This window comes from Acipenser ruthenus, chromosome 4 (assembly GCF_902713425.1).
Source record: "Acipenser ruthenus chromosome 4, fAciRut3.2 maternal haplotype, whole genome shotgun sequence".
Taxonomy (NCBI): domain Eukaryota; kingdom Metazoa; phylum Chordata; class Actinopteri; order Acipenseriformes; family Acipenseridae; genus Acipenser; species Acipenser ruthenus.
Window position 1 is genome coordinate 7142501 of NC_081192.1, and position 26803 is coordinate 7169303.

The window sequence follows — 26803 nt, forward strand, 5'->3', positions numbered from 1 at the left end:
CAGAAGTAAAAATATACCTCTTTTGTTTGAGAGGTCGGTATTGTCAGCTAAAGGCTGGAACCGCAGAGTTCACCAAGAGGACACATGTTCTATCCAATGAACTCGTTTTGTGTTGCAGACTGACCGCTCAAATCTTCAAATCAGCACAGATAATGTCCAAGACTCCCCGTTAGTTTACAAATAATAATAACAGCGGGATAGTGTAACTCAAAGAGAAACATGCTGGTTAATGTTTACATACCCATAGTAATCATGGATGCAATTTACAATCGAATATATATATATACCCTATATATAATGCTTGAAGGATTTATCTCCGCGTCTGTAATGAATGCAGTGGAGGAACATCGAGGAATGGAGTCGAACAAAGCAATGCGGTGCTTGCTTGTGGTGCAGGCTATAGTGGGCCAACTCAGACCTGTGCAACGATAGCAGTTTGGTGTTAATAGTTATTAATAACACTCAAACAAATATTGTATTATGTCAGCACTAATAATGATTTAATTGAAGAAGCAAAGAAAATTTCACTACCAAAAATGACTCGTTAAATCGATAAGCAGTCGCCAGTATCGCATCTGACAGGGTCTTCTCGGTAGTGAATATCAACGTGCCCTTTCTAAAATTAAGACAGTATTGAGTATACCCTGTCTAAGTCTTTGGGAAGGAGGTGTGGGGACAGGTGTGTGAGTAACTATAAATTCGTATTACTCATATTCTAGTTTGTTTTTATTATTATCTCCTAACCTGTTGTACATTTGATGAATACCGCCCTCCAATAGTAAGATTTGAATCACGCGTATGGCAATGTGTTCAGTCAGTCTCCCGCATGGCGGTTATATTTGAGATTGTTTTGTTTTATGATTCATTAGTACACATATAAACACATGGGTGGAACCACGGTAACAGCTCTGCTTTGTTCAATTTAGTGTTGTTAATAAATCACCAGTTCATAGGCGTCGCACCCAGAGTGAAAGCGAGGCAACACTCATTTGAAAATGAAAGACGTGGACTTACCTTGCTCATTTCATTCTTATTTGAGTGGAATTAAATCTGCAATGACCGGTAAAGTTAAGTGTACTTAGCAACAGCTGTAGTACTTCTCTATGCTATAGTATGAACAGCCCCCTTCGTTTTCTAGCAATTACAAGGGATACCAATAAATGACAAATATACTAGGTTTTAAAAAAGAGGTATTTAAAGTTATGATGTTATATATATATATTGATATATCTACCTGACAAGACCATAATATCTATCAATGTATCGCTTTTATTTAAGATGGGTCGACAGATAGATAGATAGATAGATAGATAGATAGATAGATAGATAGATAGATAGATAGATAGATAGATAGATAGTTAGATAGATAGATAGATAGATAGATAGATTGATTGATTGAACAATAAAAACAAATGTCTTGTAGCTAGTCCATGCAACCCAGCATCTATAAGGAGTAATATTGGGCTTGTTTTATATATATAGCCTAGGCAACTAGACAAAAGCAAAGGAATGCTTTGGACGCGCTTCTATAAATACTCAGCGAGGCTTTTATTTAATTCATCAAAGAATCAAAACAATCAATAAGCTAAACTTTTGCAAAATGTTCAACATTTTAAGAAGATACTAAGATGGGGTTTTACAATTTAAACATCGTGTAAACAATGTGGTTTGAAAATGAAAAATGAAACGAAAACGAGTAAAGAAAAACATATTTGAAACATATCATGTTTAGTATATTACATAAGCATTACTAAATTGACATTTCAATAACCCAGAGAATGTTTACATCTAACAGAGAGAAAGAGAAAGGCTGTCCATGTTCAATGCATTAAAACGTGCAGGGATCAATTGCGTTTTTTATCATTAAAAACAATCACGAAGAAATCATAAGTGAAGAAAAACAAAACAACCATCCGGCCATTTTACTGGTAAAATTAACTTGCACGACAGCTTAAAAAAGAAACCGCGTTCTTAGTCTAGAAGGGTTCATATCTTATACACTAAGAAAGTAGATACCTCTTAAACACAATAAACAAAACTAAAACTAAGACTGTCGAATAGGACATTACAATACAGGGAGCACAATATTACAAAAACAATTGAAATACCTTAAAGTCAGCACCAAATGCTACCAACATAGCCAGAAGAAAGAATTATACGGGCTAATGATATGTGTGGAACTGCATGACTAAAGCTAACAGTGTTCAATTTGTTAAAGATTTACAGCTTTTGCGCTTTTGTTCAGGTTATTCGTATTGGATGAAACGGTGAACCAAATGACACCTATCACTGTTATAAAACGGTTTGAAATGATTACGAGAAAGTACACGAAATGTTCTTAAGCATGTATATTTCATATTCTTTATTTTTAGCCATAATTCTATTCCGTTGTTATAGTGTAATATCGTGTAATATCGTGTAATATCGTGTATTTTGGTATGTATGCATACAGACATAAATGTGTGTGTGTTTGTGTGTGTGTTTGTGTGTGTGTGTGTGAGTGTGTGTGTGTGTGCGTGTGTGTGTGTGTGTGTGTGTGTGTGTATGTGTGTATGTGTGTGTGTGAATATTGCTCTATTTAATTAAATGTGAATTGTCAGAAATAGTCATTGTGTCTGTAGCCCACATTTGCTTGTATTGAAAAATAATACCATATTTAAAATAAATCAATTGCAGTTTTTGTATCTAATATCATTTAGGATGTATTAATTATTTGCTATATATAATTCAGTAAAATGATATTAGAAGGTTGAACCACTCAGCCATTGTAAATCCATTACCTTCCCTCAAGAAGGCATTATACCTTGGTGGTCCTTTGTGTTCAAGTCGGTTTACATTATCGGTTGTTAATCGAGGGTTTTACCCTCGTGAAATGACATTATGTTAGCAGATTGACCTACATAACGCAGCTTTTTTATGCTGGTAATGCCTATTGGTTTATGTTTTTCAGCTGCAGCCCATTGAAACAGATATGAACATAGTATAAATGAAAAACAGTTCCTTCCATTGTCGCATAGCTGCACATGAATTTACAACAGTTGCACATCAATATACTACAAATCGTAGGTGTTTGATGTTGAACTAAACGTCCTTTAGCCTTGACTTACTAAAATAAATAAATAAATAAATAAATAAATAAATAAATAAATAAATAAATAAATAGATAGATAGATAGATAGATAAATAAATAATGCGCAATCTTAACTTCCCTATTTTGTCAATATTGTGATTTTTGTCGATATGCAGAATTATGTCAATATTTTGTACTGACGCAGCGACACAGGGATGCCACCCTGTCTATTACATTACAAAACAAAACAAAAAAAGATTAAAGTGTTTAATATGGTTAACAGAGTATATAGAAGAAACTAGTAACAAACTCATTTTAATCAACTATCTACAACCGATTTGAATCCATTTTTATATCGGTCAGTTTTGATTTTCCAAATAAGCAAGCCAAAAGCCTTTAAGTAAAATCCCGGGAAACTGGATAATAGAATTCACTTTGGCGTCCATTATTAATAAGGTACAATCATTATTCAGGTCTTGCCAGCTTCTGTGTCTTTATAGAAATGCATGTATATGGATATCAAAGGACAGCAATCCTTTTCCGAGAAAGAGTGCAGGATCAGACATCCCGTTGTTCTTGAATCCTCTATTCCAAGTCATTCGGACACTAAGGCATCTCCATTTGCAGCCTATAACATTTTGACAAAACAAAATGTTCCATGTGCTAAATGTTGTACCTACAGAAGCCACAGTCCTTGGTTATCCAAAAACAAAAGAAAATAATTCCTCTTGCGTGAGATTGGTTCCCAGATCCGAAATCTGTAAAACAAAGGGGTGATAAGTTGTCTCCACAGTAAAGTGTTTTTAACTTTGCCCATTAAAGTTTAGTCTACTCGAACGTCTTCTAGTTTGGAGAGGCGAGTGGCTTCTGCACATTAGTGTGTTTAAACTATGAAGCATTCTGTGTCCTGTGCTAATGATTTATTGTCCTGAATACTCGAGGGTTGCACATTCCAAAAGCGTTCCTCTCACTGCGGACTCCGAAGTATTCACTACGGTTTTTTTGTTTGTTTGTTTTTTTGTTTGTTTTTTTTTTTTTTAATGAAGAATACCTTTGAATGTTTTGGAACAGTTTAAACAGTCTTATTAAATATCTACTGAAAATGAAACAAACAAGAAGGGAATTGCAAATGGTTTGCAGAAAGGTTGAGCCATAACCTTAGGTGCCGCACGCTGGCAGCAGACTACATTGCAAAGCCTTCATTAAAGATGACAGTAACTAACTTGTCGATATTATTACCAACTCATTGCATAAAATGACCCAGATAGGTAAAAAATGCATTTGTTCTTTGAGTAAAAACAAGAATCATTAACTATCACGGGATGAGAATAAAATATTACGAACGTAAATAAATTACTTAAAATCGAATCTATTATATCATAAGCTATGGAAAACATAGCATATAGTATGGCTTGTGTGTACATATTCAGTTTTCTACATTTTTCCGTCAAGTTAAAGTTATTGGTTTCAAAGAAGAAAGGTCTATACAAGTCCCATTGACAAATGACGTGTTTGCTTATTATATATTCAGAATATCAATAAGATACTCAAATCCAGATCATTGCGCTAATGTCAAGTCTGTAGGCCTCCATCATGCCATAGATTGAAACTGAACCTTCTTTAATAGAAACCTATAATTTTGAGCATCACTCAACTAGTAGTAGGAAATGCGTAACAGCAGGTTGAGCAAGGGGGTCCCCCCGGAGTCTGAACAAACCCCTCCGATTTACCACTTTACATTCAAGCGCATTCTTCACACTGTGTTACAGCGACAAAAATCAACTAGCCATTGAGAAGACTATTTTGCGTTTTGGCAGGTAATTATAAGACGTTTTATTTTATTTTACTGCCGCGGTGTACTGTGTGGGTGTTGAGCACGCCTAGTACAAAAGCACTATACAGGCGACAGCAGTGCAGAGGGGTAATCAGGCTACCCATTAGGGGGGTTCTTTACAGGAATGGCCTTACGCAGAAAATGTTAAGTTTCATTCCTTGCTGTGTTGTGAAACATCGACTAGCTATGTTCGGGCCAATCCCATAAAAGTAAAAAAAAAATCGAGTATTAATTAAATATCAGTATACTTCAATATCTAACACTTACCTTAAACTGTCATTTGATTTGTAGGAAAGACTCTGAATATGCAGGTTCATGACTTGCTTTCAAATAAAGCCCTTGCAGTTTTGAGTCTGAACTTTGAAAAACGTAAAACATTAAGCCTCAATGAATACTTCCTTTAATGATTCACAGAATCAGATAAAAGGACTTAAGTTGACGTATGACCACGTGAGCGCATAATACAGCGCATTATTGTGGCATTTGGAGCGGAGACCCGGGCTAGCTTCGGCTGTGATTGCGCTCTTCCACTTTCTGTTAAGAGTCAGGACAATATATAGTTTACTTCAAGAGGGCTTATTTCTGGATGTCGTTTGCTGCTCTCATGGATGGATGGATTTTTTCCGGAACAGAGGGAAAAAAGAACCCCTGCTTCATAGGAGGATGGATTTTATTTTGAGGTATTTCCGTTGATTGTTCATTTAATGTGGTGAGTTATTGCTGATCAAGGCAAAGGTCAGTGGAAAAGGCTTAGGGGTGTCAGAAAAATGGCAGAGACACCCAGAGCTTCATTTTACAACCATTTATTGTGCTTACTGAAGCAAGATTTGTGAACATTGTTGTAATATACTTTGGAATCGTGAAACGTCGGCTTTTGAAAATATAAAACCGTTACTATATAATTCCATTGTTAGCCATCTGATCCTATGGGATCGGTATGGGTCCCTTCCCTATTCTTCAAATTGCCATAAAACGTAAATATTAGATTACACTCTCTCTCTCTCTCCCTCGCTCTATGTTAAACACATTACATTGTGGCATTCATAATGCTATTGATATTTTCTTTTGTATGAGAATAAATCGATAAATATACATTGCGACTTATTATTTTAAGGTTTGTTCTCTTATTTTATAATTGATATAGGCTATAGGGAAATGATCACAATGGTACTGATGCAGAAATCGAAGGTCTTAAAGAAACAGGAAACAGCGAAACAATTATTTTGCAACGAAATACAACCAATGTGTTTTCTGAAGAAAACACCATTTAAATGTGTGGCTTTAAACAGCAACCAATTATTATCAGTGGGTAGTTGTGTATTACATTGTATTATTTATTATTATTAACGTATAGGCTAATAGTGCTCTGTAATCATAAAATACATCCTATATATATATATATATATATATATATATATATATATATATATATATATATATATATATATATATATATATATATATATATAAACATGTGTTTAAATATTGTTTGCTTAAAAAAGACATGCCGCTTACACTGTAAAACCCTTTGTGATATCAGGATATAAATGTTATATAAAATTGTATCCAGGATTGAGTTCAGCTCTAGAAAGGTCAGCGCGTTGAGATTTGATTTATGTTTCAGTGAGTTGGGACAGCCGCGCCTGGGCGAGCTCTTAACGCATGCTTTACTGCTTTCTGTGTGCAAATTAAATGCAGATAGGTTTAGTAAACTTCGGGTATTATTATTATTATTATTATTATTATTATTATTATTATTATTATTATTATTATTATTATTGAGAGCTAGCCCAGTCAAAGAACTGTAGTGTAATGGGCAGTAGTTCGTTTATAGTAAACGATAGTGTGTCACGAGGAAATAACCGTAAGATTCATAATACATACTCTAGTTAAATCCTAAGTATGTGTTGCAAGCAATGCATAATCTGTACATGTCTAACGCTGCTCGATAATGTTCCTTTTTGACGGATTACCTTATTTCACGGATGCACGTAGTTGCCAACACCTGGTTAGCCTATGTTTAATCCTTTTTCCAGGTGTTTTTTTGTGTTACTTTATTAGTTTCACTCTACCTTTTTTGGGGGTAATTTCCATCCACTGAAGCCCTAATAATGAAATAGGATAAATGCGAACAGTTTTACATATGTGCCATTTTCAACCCAAATGATAACGGTGTCAAAGCAATATTTCTTAAAATGATTTATTTCACACGTATCTTCAGGAATATGAGCATACTCGACATTAATAAATTGTATTAGAAAAAAATAAATAAATAAAATAAAACAAACAAAAAAACAGCAGCATATCAACAGCAACCAAAACAATGTGTATCATATTGTGCAGCTAACGAGCTTCTTTCATGGAAATTAGATTGAAGTATCTGCGTTTAAAAACGTTCGTTATTTGTAACAATACTGTGTTCAGCTGCATTTACCCCGTTGCATTGCAATGTTATTTCCTCTAACAGATTCTATCTGGAATAGAGATCCCCCGAAGCCCGGGCCCTTCAGAGAGACTGAATCATAATTCGGTAAGTGTTATATTGGATAGAATTGCTATTTTTCGGAAGAGGCGAACTATAAATAATTATTTGTAATTTTTTTCTGGTAGCTATTGAAACATGCACAAACATGGTCTGTTTATATAAAGAATAAATACGTTTTCATTTTTAAAGAATGTTTAACACGCAAAATAATTTAAAAACAACAACAAAAGCACTGTTGTCATTTGTTCTATTTTGCAAATCTTTGTAGTGTAAGTTATCACTACAAAAGATAAACGAGTACAGTCACACCTCTAAAATAAGCAATCTCGCGTCACCTTTGAATTCGCCTTCTCTTCCGAAAATTAGCAACTTGGTGTAAAAAAAAAAAAAACAACAGCTTTCGTTTCCTGCACTGTAAGCAATGTGTCCGTTTTATTGAGTTAAATCTACACGAGCTTTTGATCCTTAAATCGCATCCGACAGAGCCGTGAAAGCATGTGCATTCTCGGCACATTTCTCAGCCAACTGCAGAAGGAATTGTCCCGAAATTAACTAAGCGTCTGCCGACGTTGGTTTCGTAGCTGTAATTTAAAGCAGTGACGAAGATACAACAAATAATAACACAAATAATGAATCAGCACTTTAAAAAAGCAAAGGAGTTGATTATTGACCAAGAGGGTCTTTCTTTAATGCTAAAATGCATACGGTGGATTTTTGCCCCTTACTCCCCACCTACGCTGTCCGGCTTTGCCCTTTTTTATTGTTCTGTAATATGCCTCAGAACCAAAGCATTGGCAGTGGTACTGTTTTAATGCTCTGTTTACAGCCTTGATGCGTGAAGTCATAAATCTTACGTAGCTGCAAATGACAAAAAAGCATTGGTATGCAGAAGAGACGCTGGCTCGTATACTTTTTATTGCTCGCCTTTTTCTGCTTTTGTTTTGAGGTGCAACCTTTCTCTCGAGCTCTTTCGCACTCAGTCGGGAGCTTGGACACCTCAATTATGGGAACATCTTCGATTTCTGTTCGCTTCAAAGTATTACAAAAAATGTATATCATTTCGTGCAGGGAAAAATACACGTATATTACAATAATGCTAAGGACAATTCTTAAATGGACGATTGCACAAAATCATTTGTCACATCATCGAAATATTTTCCAGACCGTCGACTTTGAGTTTATGCCATACAATAAATCAATCTGTGAGTATTTGATTTCATTGTACAAAATATAATAAACATTTTAAAGAACATTGTGCGTTCTATTTCATGCGCCTGTAATTAAATACCCATGTTATTTAAGAAGCTTACTTTGCAACACAGAGATTTAATAGAACGAACCATAGAGTCTAGTGGTTCATTAGCATAATTTTTCTTGATCCACAGTGACGCTGTGTTTGGGGGGAGTTCACACAGTGATCTGCACAGGACTTCTGACTGAGACTGTCTTTAGCTACATTAAATATTCAAACGAAACATACCCATTTCTTTGGCATTAGATAAGTGCTGTCCTGAGAGCTGACAGCGCGTATCTCCCTGACCAGGGCGCGCCACAGTAATCTTAGAGCTGCCGATCCAAATCGAGGAAAAAAAAAAAAATATTTCTTCGGTTTCTTTAGCAGCTCTACTACCACCTTGGCTTCCTTTTTTGTCGAGGACTTCAGCAAGAGCACGCATTATCTGTTGCAACCCTCAGCAAAAGTTTTCCGGAACTCCTGGTTTATCGATTTTGTTGCTGAATGAAAAACTATTATGTCGTGTTCTGCATTTGTCGTCAGAGGCTAAGGTAAGCTGGCCAGAAATAGGATATCAGTTGTATATGGCGGAGTTTATGTCCCAGTGATTTATGACTATATGACTTAAATCTCGGTTCAAGAAGAGTTCACAAGCTCGCTTCCTTTCATGCAGGGACTGAAACCCGTAGGCTTCGAACTCAAGCTTTTTCTTCTCGTTTCTCAACTTTTTCTGTGTCTCATGGAAGCGATGGGGGTTTCTTGCTTTTATTATGTTTTCCAGAATGTTGCAACCTTTCTTTACAGACTACAATTTAGGGTCGTACATGCATACATACATACACATCCATTGATTCATGGAAACTACACGCTATGTGATGTCTATTTATGCAGTTATGGATTTTATTTTTATTTGTATGTTTGTTTGTATATTGACACATTTGTAAAATAATATCTTGCGTTGGTTTACTATTTACATCGTAAATTAATATCATGATAGAGTTGTCTAAGTGATACGGGTTTTCAGAACATTTTGTGATCGTTTAATGCTTAAGCTTAAGTGTATTATTATTATTATTATTATTATTATTATTATTATTATTATTATTATTATTATTATTATTATTATTATTATGCTATAGTTCTTATTATTATTGGTGTTGTTCAATGACATCATTGTTCTAATGCATATATGATACACTTAGTCAAAGCCACGTTTCAATGATGAAAACCACTGCAAAAGAACCAAAACCACGATAATAGGATAAAACTACATTTGTACCTTGGTAATGTAAACTAAGACTAAAATAGTCCGGGAAGAAAGATACATATAGATATTTAGGATGTTGACTTTAAATAATTGAATCGTATAGTTTAGTATACTTTAATCCAGTCAAGGAATATTTTTGATAAACGATTAAAGAAATACAATCCAAATATAGCTCACTGGACAGAAAGACTAAGAGAAGTAGGCTAGGTCATTTGAGATTTCTTGCAGTTGGATAGCAAGGAAAAGTCACTTTTCCATATAGACCGTTGGGCTTCAGTGTTGTGGTGTTGTTGGTGTACATGTTTACACCCCAAACAGTCTCACAACTTTAAGTGTAGATGCTAGATCAAGGACAAAGACTAAATAGAAAGCCAGGAAAGAAAGACTTTTCGTTTTGTATTATAATTATTATTTTTATATCCCTAGGCATTGTAGATAGGATTTTTGTTTTTAAATCGCTGTCTCTATATAGTTTATTTGTGGTCAGCATGCAAGTAAAAATTAAAAGCTTATTTCTATGAAAGTCACAATTTACTCATGCCTAACATATTTAATCGTTTTACATTGTCTATTAAAAAAAAAAATCATTAACTTGAAAAGATATTAACCTTAAAATGAAAGCAAGATGCATGTTCTTTGTTAGGAATTTCTATGGGCAGTGCACTTTCTAGGGTCTGAACATAGCCTTACTTTCATATATATATATATATATATATATATATATACACTATATATATATATATATATACACACACACACACACACACACACACACACACACACACACACATAGCCTTACTATATCGATAGATAGATAGATTATTATACTATTATGAATATTGGATTCTAAAAAATTGAAGAAATAAAACAAATACAAACGTTTTGTACACCCCATCCCCAAACGCAATCAAAAATGTATCTTTTAGATTTAAATAAATAAAAAAAACCTGTCTTGCTCAGTAAACAGTGTAAGTTAGCAAGGCCCATTCCTCTAAATAGAAGTGCTTTCTATGGCCCATGTTTCCATCTCCACTCCCCGGCCCAATGACCCCCATACATCAACTTACAGAGCAGGTCCGAGACACAATCCATTATTGCTAGGTTGGGAGAAAAGTTCAAGCTGTGGTCATGGAGATGAACGCTGGATTTTCAGGTTCCGGGAGATTTTCAATCCATCTTGGTTTTACAATGTAGAATTTGGTTGCTAATTCTTTTAAGAGGTGGCTAAATAATACCCTAGCTGCAGGTTGTAGTGCTGTTTTCTACATATGCTGTCTATAAACAAAGAACAGCCGACAATGCACAATTGGGTGGTTACAAACATCTTATTAGTAATACAAAACTATATGCTTCATTGTTTCTCTGTGTTACATTATTTGACATGTTGAAGTTGCAGTATATTACCAACTATCTAAACATAATAAATAAATAAATAAATAAATAAATAAATAAATAATAATAATAATATATTTTATATTTCTATGAATTCAGAAGATAATATAGCCTACACAACAAGTATTATAATCCTACTAAGTGTTTTAACATATTATGAAAAGGCATGCTTTTGCTGCTACATTAAGTTTGATTTTTAAAATATATATACCAAATGCTGTCCATATTTTCCTTTTTCCTTTGTAGCTTTTCATGTCAGATTCCTATTGAAAAGTAAGATGGATCTGCCCCATTTCTTTAACACACTCTGCTTCTTCTAACCTTAGGTCTACCCGAAGAGGCCATTGGAAGAAAGGAGTCACGTGACATAGTGGTGCCAATGTTATTCTATAAGGGTGTCAAGACCCTGTCAGTTTGTGAAATAAATATTGGGAAACAACGAGATGCAAAAGGCCACTTACTACGACAGCTCTGCAATATACAGTGGCTACCCTTATCATGGAGCTAATGGTTTCAGTTATAATGCCAATCAGCAGCAATACCCCCCCTCATCTCATGTGGAAAGTGGCTACCATCGACCCGCTTGCTCTCTGCAGTCACCTGCCACTCCGGTTCCCCATCACAAACCCAATGATATCACAGAAATCTGCATGCGGACCAGTGGTAGCCAGGCCAGCCAACCAACGCTTATACCGGAAAAACAGCAACAGCAGCAAAAACCTGCACCCCAAGCTGCTCCCCCGCCCCCGCCCCCTTCTGTCTCACCACCCCAAAACCCCAGCAACAGCACAAACAAGAACCCCACACATACTTCACCGAATGCTGCCACAAGCAAACACATTTTCCCCTGGATGAAGGACAGCCGACACAATTCGAAACAGAAAAACAGTAGTTCCAGTTCAGGTACAAATCAAATTCTATTTAATGAGTGCAGTATTTGTCGTCTGGTGATTAGATATTAGTTTGATATGGAATCCAGAATATTTGCAAGTTAGAAAAGATGCCTAGACTTGTTTAAGCCATTGAACCATATATGTCATACATCTTTTAAAAAACAGTATTGTCTTAATGATACCAGAAAACACACTATATGGTTGGACAGAAAGACAATTTTGTGTAGAAGAACCTTATTTTTTAATTAAAAGGGTTGCCATGTTAATTTAATTTCCTTAGAGATCAGTATTTTGCAGTGACACAACAGTGTTTAAAATGTGTTATTGATAACATGTACTTACTTATACTACAGGATACTTATACTTCATGTGTGAAGACATGTAAACAACTTCAATCAGCCTATTTATAAACTGTTAAGTTGACTATTTCTACTTCAAAAATAGATAGATAGATAGATAGATAGATAGATAGATAGATAGATAGATAGATAGATAGATAGATAGATGTTTCTAAGTGTAATATTTCTCCTAATATTGTTGTTTCTTGTTTTGTGCAGCTGAAAGTTGTGCTGGTGATAAAAGTCCCCCCGGCTCTTCTGCTTCAAAGAGAGCCCGTACTGCATATACAAGCGCACAGCTGGTGGAGCTGGAGAAGGAGTTTCACTTTAACCGCTACCTTTGCAGGCCAAGGAGAGTCGAAATGGCCAACTTGCTAAACCTCACAGAAAGACAAATCAAAATCTGGTTTCAGAACCGCAGGATGAAGTACAAGAAGGATCAGAAGGGGAAGGGGATGATGCCATCTCCTGGAGGCCAGTCCCCTGGGAGTCCTGTGCACCCGTCTTCCACGGGAGGATATCTCAACTCTATGCATTCGCTAGTAAACAGTGTACCATATGAACCACAGTCGCCAACGGCTTACAGCAAACCTCATCACAATTCATATGCTCTCTCCACATCATATGCGCCGCCTCTGAATAGCTCTCTTAATAATTGCCAGCCTCCACAGAAGAGGTATGCAGGGGCAGCCGCTGTTACGCCTGAATATGACACTCACCCTCTTCAAGGTAATGGTGGCTATGGGACTCCTCATTTGCAGGGAAGCCCGGTATACGTTGGAGGTTATGCTGATGCCATGGCTAATTCTGGACCTGCCATTTTTGGTTTGACACACCTCCCTCACCCATCTGGCAACATGGACTACAATGGTACTGGCACCATACCCAGCAACCATCACCATGGACCTTGTGACCCTCACCCAACATATACTGATCTCACTTCTCATCATTCGTCTCAGGGAAGGATTCAGGAAGCGCCCAAATTGATGCATCTGTAATGGAGCAGTTAGCTGTGGGGAGATATCCTCTCATCTTATTCATTACCTTACCTCTGAACCCACACTGTTTTTATTGACTAGCCTATCTACATTTATAGTTTATGTGTGGATGCAGTAGCAATACTTTCTTGCTTGAATTTCTCTATAGCTTTGTTCGTGTTAACAATTTCCTATTTTATTTTCTATACTTTTATCAAAACAGGGTATTTGAACACATTTTTCTAAAATGTTTAAATGTAAATGTGTTCTTGTTTTATTTATCCAATTGGAAGAATACTTCTGTTGCACTTCCTGAGTTTTAAAAAATGGCTATAGGGCGCCTTCCAGTGTGTGTATTCCAATGGAGATTGACATTTATTTATTTGCTCTTGAGAAATAGAATATCCCAAATGTATCATTTCCCTCCATTCTGCTCATATTTATAAAGAAATGGTACAATTCATATTCTAGTTAGCCTCTTTGGCCTTGTTTGAGCACATGATGAATATAAGACACCATTTCCCAAATACATGTCAAAGAGAAACGTTTTTAATGGTGTTTGAACAATGCAATAAGATCAAAGACAACACACAATTCAGAAATAATAACCAGTAAAATGTTTGATATGGAGCATTCAGATTTCTGTTTCATTGTCATTCATTCCATGCTGCTCTATTCTGACAAATAAATCATAAAATTTAAAAAAAAATGTTTATGTTTTAATATGAGTTCTGAGATTTTAACATGGTGTCCGCATAATAATAATAATAATAATAATAATAATAATAATAATAATAATAATAATAATAATAATATTTTGTTGGTAGGTTACAAGTAATTTAGGGTTGCTTCCCAAATAAAGTGTCTTTATAAGATTGTGTTTCCCTGATGTACACTGAAAATAAACACAGTCATTTAAAAGCACAATGACACATTATACATTTAAATAAAATGCAAAGGGTTTATTACACGTTGCGATGAACAGCAAATGTTTAACATATTCAAAAGAAGATTACAATACACGATCAGAACTAAAAACGGACAAAGATGCTTTCAGCTGAATACATGTGCATGTGTGTTCACGCGCAGGCCTTGTTCGACGGCAGTGTAAGCGCGCCATGTTGGCTCCTTCTGTCTCTGCCCCCGCACAGAAACATCCATCAAAACGGAAAGGTTCTGCTGACTTCAAAGCTTCTCTAAAAAAAGAAAAAAGATTAAAAAGGGGTCTGTTGTTTAGTTTTTCACATTTGCCTTGTGGTTTAAATAAGTACTAGAAATGATCTATTAGTACAGTAGAAAGAATCGTATCTTTTTTCAATGCGCCGCGCTTCAACAAAGAATTTCAAAATATTGTAATATTATTACCCAACGGGACCATCGAGGCTCATGTGGCAACCTCTTGTATAAATCCAATGAACTAAACTATCTTTGCAGTTTTGTTTTTGTTTTGTTTTTTAACCCGATTGTTGGTTCGCAATATAAAGGTTATGTATATTAATATGGGTCCACCAATTTCCATTTTGATTTTTATGCTGCATATTGAAGAAGGAAAAAAAGAATGGCTTCAATTAATGTAAGCTATCGTCTGCATTCCAAAAATGTAGTAAAATACAAACAGATACCATTGCATAAATTAAATACAAATACCACACTGTTTTCGTATGACGGGCATCTGTTATATAATGAATTACTAAGAAGAGTATTAGTCTACATTTTTTACAATCGTTATGTCTTTAACATTTTTAACTCTAGATCTCATAAAGCCTTAATGCTATTATGGGATTCAAATGAGAAACATATATATATATATATATATATATATATATATATATATATATATATATATATTGTAATTAACAAATGGCCCATAATAGGCTACATTTTATATTCAATACATTAAATGCAATGAAGAAAAACGTTGTTTACAAATCTAAAATACAAGCCAGTGTGTGAACAAACACAGTAAAAAGATTTTGTAAAGCTTTATTTATTTATGTATTTATTTATGTATGTATTTCAAATACATAGTTCAGTATGTGATATGTATTTCAAATACACAGTTCAGTACGTGATTTTTAAGAAGACGCCATTTTGCCGACAGAAAAATAGATTCAAATGAAATATATACTCTACTATTGTTCCCTCGTGATTAACAATGTTAACAGTATTATGCAAATTATACATTTGGAATATAGTTAGTTCTTTCTAACTATGATCATTTGAAACAACAAAGGTCTTCAATTAATACTACTAAATGAGAACTAAATAATACGCAAAGAGACGAAGAGAGAAAACAACAGTAAGCTGCTTACTTCACCTACTCGTGTCATTCTGCCCTCCACACCTCTCTATCCTTAGTACCACATGCATTAACAAAAAGCTCATGCAGATAAATAGAAAATATATAAAAGGCACATGCTTAATTGGTATGGTATGTCGGTAACTGACACTTTAATCCCCCAATGTTAATAATAATAACAATAATAATAATAATAATAATAATAATAATAATAATAATAATAATAATAATAATAATAATAATAATAATATATAGAAAAGGTACTTACATATTCTTAATTTATTATCATCCCGCTGGATGTTATTCGCTCTTGTAGATATTTCAGTAAATGTCTGGAACACGTTTTCTTCTGTGGCATATGGTTGGCAGGAAGCAAGCACCATAATTGATTGATGGATATTCTTTTTTTTTTTTACAAGACTCGTTTAAAAATAAAACAAATATGTATATACGTACATGCACAAATAATCTATGAATAAATACAGTCGTTACAGCTGTCCTGGACGTTCTAAAACGCTCAATGAAAAGGGGCTGTATTTTAGCCAAAGTCTTGTGTGGGACTGAAACGGATTTTGCAGAATGCCAACACCCACTCACATTTCACACACAAAGCTCAATGTAATTGCAAAAACATTTGCCTCTTTCTCACAGATTTGAATCAAAGCCTACACGTTTGCCCACGTTTGGATATTTTTGTCCCATTAATGGAAAAAAAAAAAAGGTTTACAAAAATAAACGCACAGGTTGGTTACTTACCGCTTACGCACCATACCATAATAAATACAAATTATATATATATATATATATATATATATATATATATATATATATATATATATATATATATATATATATATATATATATATATAACGACCCTCTGGCTTAAGACAAGAGCTCGATTGTATATATTTGTGCTCAATAGCTGCTCGGTGTTCTTCCTCTCTTCCGGGAAACATTTGATCTACGAGAGTAAGAAGCTTTAAATGTGTTCTTAGGGTAGAAGCTGTCAGGCCTTTTGGCGAACAAGATTGATCGCGCGCAGGCTTCCTTACTGCTTTGTTTGGTATATAAGCAATAAACTGTGAGAGGCCTACAAACCTTCTCTGTTTTTTTTTTTTTTTTTTTTTAAAGGAATGGAATAGAATTCCAACAATGAACTAAAGCAAATGTAATACCACAATAAGATTTATCTTAGAAGTATAAGACGCCTATATCTTCTTATGTGAACTAATCTTCGATTTCCATATTCTTTAAAAATAGATATATCTTTTGGCAAGGGTCAAAATACTCGTGCTTTAGAATATTATGTTGTTTATTTTTCTAATTAAGGTAAAAGACATACTGGTTAAACGAATGTTCATTTTATGTAATACATATTTCGTGTTTTTTTTTTCTTCAGCACGTTATTTGACAAAGGATCAATTATTTAGGCAATTGCTTTTTTCATTTACGTGTAACTAAAATACAGAAAAGTAGGCTACACTTAAACAATTATACAGGAAAATTACTTAGCATTGAACATAAAGTAAACTGATAATGTATCAGGACTACACTCTTTTATTTTACCTTATTCAAAATTAAAAGCCAAAAATAGAAACACTATAAAAACAATAACGCGTCTTTAGGTAAGAAAAATAATATTATTACAAAAAGCCCATAGCAAATATGAATCTGATGCTTTCAATATATGCATCAACTAACATGAAATGTTACCTACTTACCAGAATCAAATGACCGCGTATAAACGTCACAATGATCAAATGATTACATTCATAAGAGAAAATATTGCTACAAGCTATAAACGCATCAAAACTGCACGTATTTATATTGGAATACATGATTTTATTTGTCGGTCTGTAGGAAGCAAGAAGCGTGCAGTACTGTGCAGTTTGCTTTAATGTTATCCGCATTGCACAGGGAATATCCAGACCATATTTAAATTAAACAATACAATTATCCTTCAAACCTGCTATCCAAAAGAAAACAAATAGCGAATGGTTGAGCTTCTTCTTGTGTGAAACTTCTTATTTAGCTGGGATGTGGGGGTTAGTGTCAAAACTTTCAAGATTAATGGATTACTTTGTTAATGACTTGAGGCGTCAGATGTAGGTGCTTAGATGATTTGTGAGGTGCAAGGCGTCTTTCTGACAGTCTTAAACAATACATGGAGTGGAGAAGAGGCAGAAGGGCAGAGTAGCAGCTCCTGGCACTGACGATTAAAAATATGTAATGTTATATTACTGCAATGAAAAACTGCTCTAAATGTGTAAATAAAAACAGCACTACCCTAGAACGAGGCGTTCCTTACATACTTTTTTGGATCAATCACGCAGACAGTGGCTTCTTTTGATTAAACCCCAAATTGTCATTGGGCAGAAGTAATCATGTGACAACCAATTCGGTCCAATTTCAACCTTGTCTCCATGAATTCAATAGTTTAATAGTAGCGCGGTCCCCATACGGCTGTAATCAGTGAATTAGAAAAAACACCAGCAGCGATTTTTATGATTTTTTTTTCTGGGCCACAAAACATAAAAATAAGAGCTAACTTTCTAAAGCTCTGAGGAGTAGGAAATGAATTACGGATTTGAGCGAGAGACTGGTTTTATCAATAGTCAGCCGTCGCTTGCTGAGTGCCTGACATCTTTTCCCCCTGTCGGTGATACATTTCAAAGTTCATCAATCAAGAACTCGACGCTTTCACACTCGACACTGATTCCACCTCCTTTTGAGCAGACCATTCCAAGCTTAACCCCAGGCATCCACCCTCGCCACAACCGGCCAAAACAGAGTCCAAATGGCAGCAGCCCTTTACCGGCCGCCGCTCTGCCTCTGGAGTACCCCTGGATGAAGGAGAAAAAAGCTTCTAAGAAAAATCACCTGCCGACTTCTTCAGCAACAGCCACTTCAACAGAACCGCACTGTTTCCCCCCGAAAGGTAAGCCGCAAGATGTATTATTATTATTATTATTATTATTATTATTATTATTATTATTATTATTATTATTATTATTATTATTATTATTATTATTATTATTCAGGGAGTATATGTTGTGTTGCACGTGTAGTGGTTTAAAATCGTTTTACTACATTATTTAAGTGTTTCCTAAAACTTTCACTAACTTCTGCTTAAATGATTTATTTGATTTAGGGACTGACCTTGCACGGCTTCCAGCGCCAGAGTTTTGATATTTGACAGTAATGAAGAGTGATAGATTGCTGTTGCACAGCTAAGCAGCTGATGCATTCATTTCAATGTGGCGAGAGCGATGAGAGTTATATCTGTTATTCCTGTTTTTGAAGTTTTGTTCGTTTGTTTATTTGCTTCTGTGTTGATGTTTTATATAAAACTGGTCCACAGTAGCAGAGAAGCAACAATAGATTTTTTTTACTGCATTTAGGCGGCCATTTTGTTACAGCAATTTTTTTATGTATTATATTCTCAAGTGGTTTGTTATTTCCTAACTTTAAATATGATATGCTTGTTTGTGTGCGTGTGATTTAGATTCGCCTGAGATTCTGGATAACGGTGGTGGTGGATCACGGAGATTAAGAACCGCATATACCAACACTCAGCTTCTGGAACTGGAGAAGGAATTTCATTTCAACAAGTATCTGTGCAGACCAAGAAGGGTGGAGATTGCAGCTTTGCTGGATTTGACTGAGAGGCAAGTCAAAGTGTGGTTTCAGAACCGGAGGATGAAGCACAAAAGGCAGACTCAATGCAAAGAAAACCACAACGACGAGGGCAAATTTAAGAATCTGGAGGACAGTGCGCACAGTGAGGAGGAGAAGTCTCTTTTTGAGCAAGCTCTAAACAATGTCTCCGGCGCCCTTTTGGAAAGAGAAGGTTACACATTTCAGCAAAATCCCCTGACTCAACAACAGCCACAGAATGTACACAATGGAGAATCTCAAAGTTTCACTGTGTCGCCTTTAAGCAGCAATGAGAAAAATCTGAAACATTTTCAGCACCCGTCACCCACTGTTCAAAACTGCCTCTCAACAATGGCCCAGAACTGCGCAGCTGGCCTGAACAATGACAGTCCCGAGCCCCTGGATGCCTCTTCTTTACAGGATTTTAACGTTTTCTCGACAGATTCCTGCCTACATCTTTCAGATGCACTTTCTCCCAGTTTGCCAGGATCTCTTGACAGCCCTGTGGACATTTCTACGGACAGTTTTGATTTTTTCACAGACACACTCACAACAATCGACTTGCAACATCTAAACTATTAAAAAAAAAAAAAAAACCCGTCATGTCTCGTCTCATGACTCTTAATTGCAAAAAAAGAAAGAAAAGTAATCTATACCTTCTCCTGTTAACCTGATTGGGTTTATCTTCGTTTCCATTGACATGGTCAGTACATTTTGTTGGCTAATTAATTCCAGATGTATTAATATCCGAACTATTATTGTTGTAAAAAAAAAGAAAAGAAAAAAAAGAAAAAAGAAAAAAAATATAGAAGTTAATCTTTGCTGTCCTTTTATTTTTGTATCACTTTCGGGTACATTGTCATGAATATTTTGTTAGAATAAATTCTACTTGCTACAGGTAGCTTTCTTTAAATGTCTCTGTATTATTTCAATTTCTCATTTTAGAAAAGAATTGCGAACGATGATCCATTGTATGTTCTTGCTATTGAAAACAGTACAAAACAGGCGTTTAATTTAAAACATTTTTATTAGCACAGTTTCACTAAATGTAGTTGAGTAAAATACAAAATCCAATCAGCACACTGTATACAGTATATTAAAAATAAGATTCATTCAAATCTAATACAAAAATCTACCATTTGTATCTGGTATAAATAGTCATGCAAAACAAGCTTCTATATTCTTACATATTTGTGACAGTAATGTAAAAAATAAAATACATCGTTAATGCAATATGTATTTCTTAAAATAGAACTAATAACAATACGTATGTATTTTAAAATTGGATATTATAGCAACATACATACAACTAAGTTGCAGAACAATACAATAAAAAAAAAAAAAATCCAAGGCCGTGTCCTTTATCACTGTCCTGAAGCTGACATGCATCCTTCAACTGCAGCCCTACAAGAAAAGAACATATATGTACTATGAAATGTTTTCATTGTAACAATCGCTTCATTAGATCTTCTTTTTCTATCATTACCCCGTCTTTACACAGATACGCCTTCGGTATCCACAAATATCCAAAAATTAAACCAAGTTTTGTGGGGTATTTTTCTTTTTTTTTTTTTTTTTTTTTGGTCTACAATGAACATTTTCTGTCTCAAAATGTATTTTAATTAAGAAACAAGTTCACCTGATATATGTAAGGTTCCCTTGCGGACATTGTTTACACAACAGAGAAGTTTTTGTTTCTGTTACCATTGCTAACAAAGCGCTCTGACTGGTTGATTCTGATTGTGTATCGTGTTTTTTATTATTATTTTCAAATAGTGTAAAACGTTAAAACAGACTTTAATAGTTTAATAATGTTGTGCCGTTTGATAAATACATGTATTTTAAAATAACAGATGTGTTTGAAAACGGCTTTACATTTATATTTTGTGCAATAGTCATTTAAAAAGTGTTTAACCTGTAATGGAAATATGTCGATACCAAATACCGATTTTAACATGTAATTAAAAGCACATATTATTGTATAAAAGGCCACATGGATATTGCAGACTCTGTATGTGTCGACGCTTTGCTCTGCAGAGCGTAATGGAGTTGCCTAAGCAGCAGTAGCTGGAAGGGCGAGATTAAATTCTTCCCAAACTCATAAATCAAACTCTTTTTTTATGAATGAGAATGTCATCAAAGAGACCAACTGCAGGAGCACATGCACAAATAAAATCATCTTACATATTGGTGGGGACTGGGGAATCCCGGCCAAAAGCATTAACTTTGTCGGCAGTAATTATGTTTTTATTGCTATGCAAAACAGCGGCGTGGCCCCAGTGTGGTTGCTGTTGCTGGTTTAAACTAATACTCGTGCTGCAGTATCCCTTTCCAAAGACTTTCGTACTGCTGTAAGAAATCGTTTATGTTGATAAGGCCTGTTCTATTTTGTACCGTTGCATTTAATATTACATTTTTTTTTTTTTTTTTAAATGCTATATACGAGAAACATTCAATTTTAAACAAATTTTTCATTTTTTTTTCTGGGGACATATGCTGGAATAATTTATTTGTTCATCCAATACTTTTTGATAATTAAGCTGTTTACATTACTTTAATTCATTCTTCTTTCATACACCGTTCAGCGGATGTCATTTGTCTCAGCCTAATGCATGTGTTAATCTTGTTTATATTGTTTACATTAGAATATATTTCACCACAAGAAAGAACCTATCAATATTTGTTTTGTGTTATCTGCATACAGAACAGGGTACCTTATTAAATCTAATTGTAAACCATATAGGCAATACAATGACATGTTGTCAATAATCTGTCGCCATTAGACCAACCTTCACTCGACACGAGTCGCGTAGAAACCTTAACAGCATATAATGATTATTCGTCGTCTAAGACCCAAATAAATGCTAAGAAATGTAAAGGGGCCTTTTTCTAAGGACGAGACAAAATACCACGGGAACAGTGTGTTCTTTCTTCAATTAAAGTTTCATTCTCCACAATGTACATTTTTAAACAAAGAAAGGCGATCAGCAGTAAGGTACAACAGTGTTTTACTATAGGCTTATAATGTATATAACATCCAGTCCCAGAACATCTATTTGTATTGTCTGATTTATTTATTCAAGTATCTTCAATAATAACCACTGGTTTTCAATGGCAACTTTACAAAAGAAAACCCGTCAAGTTAAAAACGCTGAGTCTTTTTATATTGATATTTTTACAGATGAATTCAAAGAGGGAAGCTATTTGCATCCCACCCAATGCAAAGAAAGTGTGGGACGGTGTGGGAGTGCGTGGCCTATTTGGGGAATGTGTATGCCAGCGCCATTTTATTCAACACTACTTCCCAGTCAGGCCTCATGTTGCGCGAGTTTACAAAACAAGCGCTGACGAATTTACATTGTTCCTCCAATCAAATATATAAAGATACGTATAAAAAAAGCATCAACAAAATAACAAATAGCATTATTATTATTATTATTATTATTATTATTATTATTATTATTATTATTATTAGTAGTAGTAGTAGTAGTAGTAGTAGTAGTAGTAGTAGTAGTAGTAGTAGTAGTAGTAGTAGTTGTTGTTGTTGTTGCAGTAGTAGGCTAGTAGTAGTAAAATAAAGTGGTGTATTTCTATTAGACTTTCACACACTGCACATACAGTTCTGTTAAAGGATGCTTAAAGTATTTTCCCATCCCAGTTCCTGCAATTGCCTGAAATCTACGAACCACGCATTACTTGACATCTGTCTAGCTACACCATGTATACAGTTTGGTCAGATCAGCTGCGGATTGACAGAAAGCATTAATTGCAGTGTATTATTACACTACTGCCAGACAAGTCACCATGGAGCCTTTAAACCTCCCCAAAAACCAGATGCATTCAGCACAGCTCTGACAGAAACTACAGGAAGCGAACAGACGGACAACGTCAGAAGCATATTCTCTCTGGCCACCGATTGTTTTATTATTCATGTTCCGCCAACATCAAACACGCGCGTTATTATATCTAGAATAGTGTAAAGGCTATATAAATAACATTACACAAAGTGAAATATATGTCTGTCTGTGGGCTTTTAAAATACAGCATAGTGTCAGCATGCATGGTATTCGATTACACAAGATCTTTCGTTCCAAGCCAACAGCTGTGAATATAGACCGACAATAGGATGCGGTCTCCCTGTCGGGTTCTGAATGGTTGCAAGGCATATCAATGTTTGTGTATGTAATCAAACCATTTAGAATGGTTATATCCGATGAAAATAAACACATTTGAGATAAGATTAATATAGTTGAAGCAGAGAATGATCAGAAATTGAAAATGCGTAATCTTATTCTGTTGTATATGCTATAGTTAAATTAGATTTTTTAAATGTAAAATGAATGTCGTAAATCGTTATGGTACATGGATAACACAAGAAAATCAACGTTCTCTTACCGATTATGTTGTTAATACAGCTGTTTTCTTAGGTAATAGAAACAATATTATCCGTCTGGTAGAAGGCACTTTTACTCTTTACATCGTAGTAGCCTGCAAATATGTGCGACCTGAACGGTTTCTGTTGCATTCTGTCTCACCCATTGTTTGAACTACCAATGCATTAAATGGGCTGATGTGTGCGTCACCTTGATAGAAGAGCGTTTCGAATTTAAATGCCAGTAAACCGGTGATCCATCACCGCCAAGAGAAGGATATCTCTGCAACTGCGCCCAGCAATTCGCTGTGACTTGTCACATGACCACCGCTTCACATTCATACCTCTTCTCTTCTGGCCCTATGGTGGAAGTGGGCAAGTTGGCACGGTCATCCAGGTTGAAAGACCGTAATCACTTTAGACCTGGTCAGTCAGTGACAGATACACAATGCGAGAATGAGCTCCTTTCTAGATTACCCTCTCATCAACGGAGAAACCGGGTGCTCACCCAGGGCTTATCACCCAGACCATGGAATTACAACTTTTCAGTCCTGTGCTGTCACAGCTAATAATTGCAGCCGAGATGATCGCTTTATCGTAGGCAGGGGTACCCAAGGTGGTCCATCTAATCACCAGCCTGGAGCTTACCAGCACCATAACAGTCTGGGGATCTCTTATTCCAGCCACCCCAGCTGTGGCACAGGTTATGGCACGCAGAATTTCTGCACAGGTTACAGCCACTATTCACTGAGCCAGGATGCGGATTCCACTGCAGGATATCCCCAATGTGCCCCAGCTGTTTACACTGGGAATATTTCGTCTTCCATGGTCCAGCATCACCAAGGTTACAGCGGAGCAGCGTTGGGTCCAATCCAGTATCCCAATCCATCTTATGGACACGAGCAACAGAATGTGACACTGTCAGCCTGCAATAACCCCTTATCCCCTCTGTATGCCACTCATCAGGAAACCTGCTGCCCTCCTTTATCAGAGGCATCAACCCCAACACAGGCATTTGACTGGATGAAAGTTAAAAGGAATCCGCCCAAAACTGGTGAGTTTCGCGGTGGGTTCGATTACAGTAAACAGGTAAAATACGGAAGAAATAAAAGGTAGGTTCTATATTAAGAGCGTAACATATGACCAGCTTTGAAGCTTACATTTCTTGAAAGTTCCTTAAGAAAACAGCATGCTGTTAAGATGATGCTATTAAAATAGACTGGCAATAAAATAGATTAGCATTCCAATTCTAAATATGTTGCATTTAATTTAAATTCTGTTGACTTTAGGTCCCGTGTTTGCTTTTGATCTTTATCCCATGTCTACATTTCCATTCCATGTGCATCCATTGCAATAATCGTGTGCTAATTAATACGCTAAATACGATTCCACATGTTTTAATTTTCTCAGGAAAAGTTGGAGAGTATGGTTTCGCTGGACAACCCAACACAGTAAGAACAAATTTTACAACCAAGCAACTCACCGAGCTGGAAAAGGAGTTTCACTTCAACAAGTACCTGACAAGAGCCAGGAGAGTAGAAATAGCCGCTGCCTTGCAGCTTAACGAGACTCAGGTAAAGATCTGGTTCCAGAACCGGAGAATGAAGCAAAAGAAACGAGAAAAGGAGGGATTGATACCGGCGGCTGCTTCAAAAACACCGGAAATCGACGAAAAGGCAGACGAGTCATCAGAAAAATCTATTTCAACAGCTTCAGCCCCTTCTCCAGCTTCGTCCTCTTCAGAAACTCCATCTACCTCGATTTAGGGCGCCACAGACACACTATATAACACGGGATGTTATACATTGCCAGTGTTGGCTGCGATTTAAGATGTTCCATATTGGCGTTAATCATTGCCACTGGAGATAGTAACGTACTTTGTATTCCTCTATATTTATTTATTAACTTTATTTAAAGGCCAGTGAACCAAGGGTTCATTCAGAATAAAACGAATGCATTTCTATTTTAGAGCAGACCTAGTTTGTGATTTTTCCATGACTGCATAGTTTAAATGTAAATGGAAAAAAAACGATTTTGCACTGCAGCCAAATGATTTGCAATCCCAGATTCAAAGGCCTATACTACTAGAACTGTCCACTGAGGCGAATTTAAACAAATGCACTATATGAACGTTTAAATAACTTAATATTCTTGGCATCTGTTAATTTCATATCTTGGAATATGTGTGTTCGATGAGATGTAGTGATTGTATATATTTTGTCCAAAAGTTTGATCTTTTTAGAATTTGTAAAGAAAGATAACCAGATAATAAGGGACAAAGAAAGAAGACGTCTACGGGTGATGTAGCAGATTTTTATTTTATATAATAAACTGATTATTGTAATGTGTGCGATAAGTTAAAGAAAAAAAACTATACCTCATGGGGCAGAAAAGTTCAGAAATAAAACTAAATTGCACTGAGTAATGTTGAGCTCTTGAAATGCCGTGTACCGAACTACAATCATTGTCAATCTGGAACCTGCAAATTACACCATCTTTAAATACCTCGCAATTGTAGGATGTTATTTAAAAACAATATGCGGGATGTTACCAAATCATATTGTGGGAAAATGAATGTACATGTGATTTGTATGAGGACCTTTGCATGACGCGCAGAGCTTTGATGTACCTCACAGAAACACTGAGTTTTATCAGTCGTAATCTCTTCAATTATATGTCTGTACAATCAATTCAACAGTTCTAAAAGATTCTTATTCTATCTGAAACCAGAGTAAAGGTCTTGAATTGTATGTATTAAAACGTTCTTGCTTCTAAAACATGATTATTGCCTCGTCTTAATCTTGATTTAGACAATGTACCCCCCCCCCCCCCCCCCCCCCTCTCTCGCTCTCTCTCGCTCTCTCTCTCTCCATTTATTTATTGTATTTTATTATTTTATTTATTATCTCATGCAATGTTTTAAACGTTAGAGATCATTTTTGGTAAAGCTTAATTGCTACTGCGATTCTATACAGTTTGGCTTC

The 26803-nt window shown here is 35.5% G+C and overlaps 3 protein-coding genes and 3 long non-coding RNA genes across 15 annotated transcripts in view; 3 read left to right on the top strand and 3 right to left on the bottom strand.

Annotated features, from left to right (window-relative positions):
• The window catches only part of LOC117400605 (homeobox protein Hox-A3-like), a 36758-nt gene extending 22894 nt beyond the window's left edge, over positions 1-13864 (top strand). Inside the window, exons 1-4 of one of the 9 annotated variants that reach the window (XM_034000799.3) lie at positions 4460-4887; positions 7372-7434; positions 11609-12185; positions 12733-13864. In XM_034000799.3, the coding sequence (XP_033856690.3) occupies positions 11726-12185; positions 12733-13511 (1239 nt within the window). In that variant the 5' untranslated portion in view covers positions 4460-4887; positions 7372-7434; positions 11609-11725 and the 3' untranslated portion in view covers positions 13512-13864. Of the gene's footprint in view, positions 1-4458; positions 4888-5447; positions 5614-7371; positions 7435-7475; positions 8592-9034; positions 9175-11608; positions 12186-12732 lie in introns of those variants that run through there. The other 8 variants (XM_034000798.3, XM_034000800.3, XM_034000801.3 and 5 more) reach the window with 8 other exon arrangements.
• On the bottom strand, positions 1525-9001 carry LOC117400610 (uncharacterized). 2 transcript variants are annotated; one of them, XR_009327846.1, is made up of 2 exons: positions 8870-9001; positions 1525-3828 (listed from the first exon to the last, which is right to left on the bottom strand). It is a non-coding gene; the product is annotated as an uncharacterized LOC117400610 (long non-coding RNA). The 2 variants fall into 2 exon arrangements; XR_004544232.2 differs by lacking the exon at positions 8870-9001 and adding an exon at positions 5172-5284.
• Positions 13865-14017: 153 nt separating the features above from the next.
• On the bottom strand, positions 14018-16539 carry LOC117400609 (uncharacterized). Its single transcript, XR_004544231.3, has 2 exons — positions 16058-16539; positions 14018-14686 (listed from the first exon to the last, which is right to left on the bottom strand). It is a non-coding gene; the product is annotated as an uncharacterized LOC117400609 (long non-coding RNA).
• Positions 16540-16757: 218 nt separating this feature from the next.
• On the top strand, positions 16758-20360 carry LOC117400612 (homeobox protein Hox-A2-like). The gene is made up of 2 exons (XM_034000810.3): positions 16758-18728; positions 19296-20360. The coding sequence occupies exons 1-2, from the start codon at positions 18365-18367 to the stop codon at positions 20027-20029; spliced, it is 1098 nt and encodes a 365-aa protein (XP_033856701.1). The 5' UTR covers positions 16758-18364; the 3' UTR covers positions 20030-20360.
• A 95-nt stretch (positions 20361-20455) lies between these two features.
• On the bottom strand, positions 20456-23977 carry LOC131735983 (uncharacterized). Its single transcript, XR_009327842.1, has 2 exons — positions 23843-23977; positions 20456-20851 (listed from the first exon to the last, which is right to left on the bottom strand). It is a non-coding gene; the product is annotated as an uncharacterized LOC131735983 (long non-coding RNA).
• Positions 23978-24275: 298 nt separating this feature from the next.
• LOC117400613 (homeobox protein Hox-A1-like) lies at positions 24276-26575 on the top strand. Its single transcript, XM_034000811.2, has 2 exons — positions 24276-24873; positions 25230-26575. The coding sequence occupies exons 1-2, from the start codon at positions 24276-24278 to the stop codon at positions 25583-25585; spliced, it is 954 nt and encodes a 317-aa protein (XP_033856702.1). The 3' UTR covers positions 25586-26575.
• The last annotated feature ends 228 nt before the right edge of the window (positions 26576-26803 follow it).

Coding starts and splice junctions, on each gene's coding strand:
- LOC117400612 (XM_034000810.3), top strand. CDS start 18,365: ATGAATTACGGATTTGAGCGAGAGACTGGTTTTATCAATAGTCAGCCG. Junction 18,729..19,295: donor GCACTGTTTCCCCCCGAAAG/GTAAGCCGCAAG, acceptor CGTGTGATTTAG/ATTCGCCTGAGATTCTGGAT.
- LOC117400613 (XM_034000811.2), top strand. CDS start 24,276: ATGAGCTCCTTTCTAGATTACCCTCTCATCAACGGAGAAACCGGGTGC. Junction 24,874..25,229: donor AAGGAATCCGCCCAAAACTG/GTGAGTTTCGCG, acceptor TAATTTTCTCAG/GAAAAGTTGGAGAGTATGGT.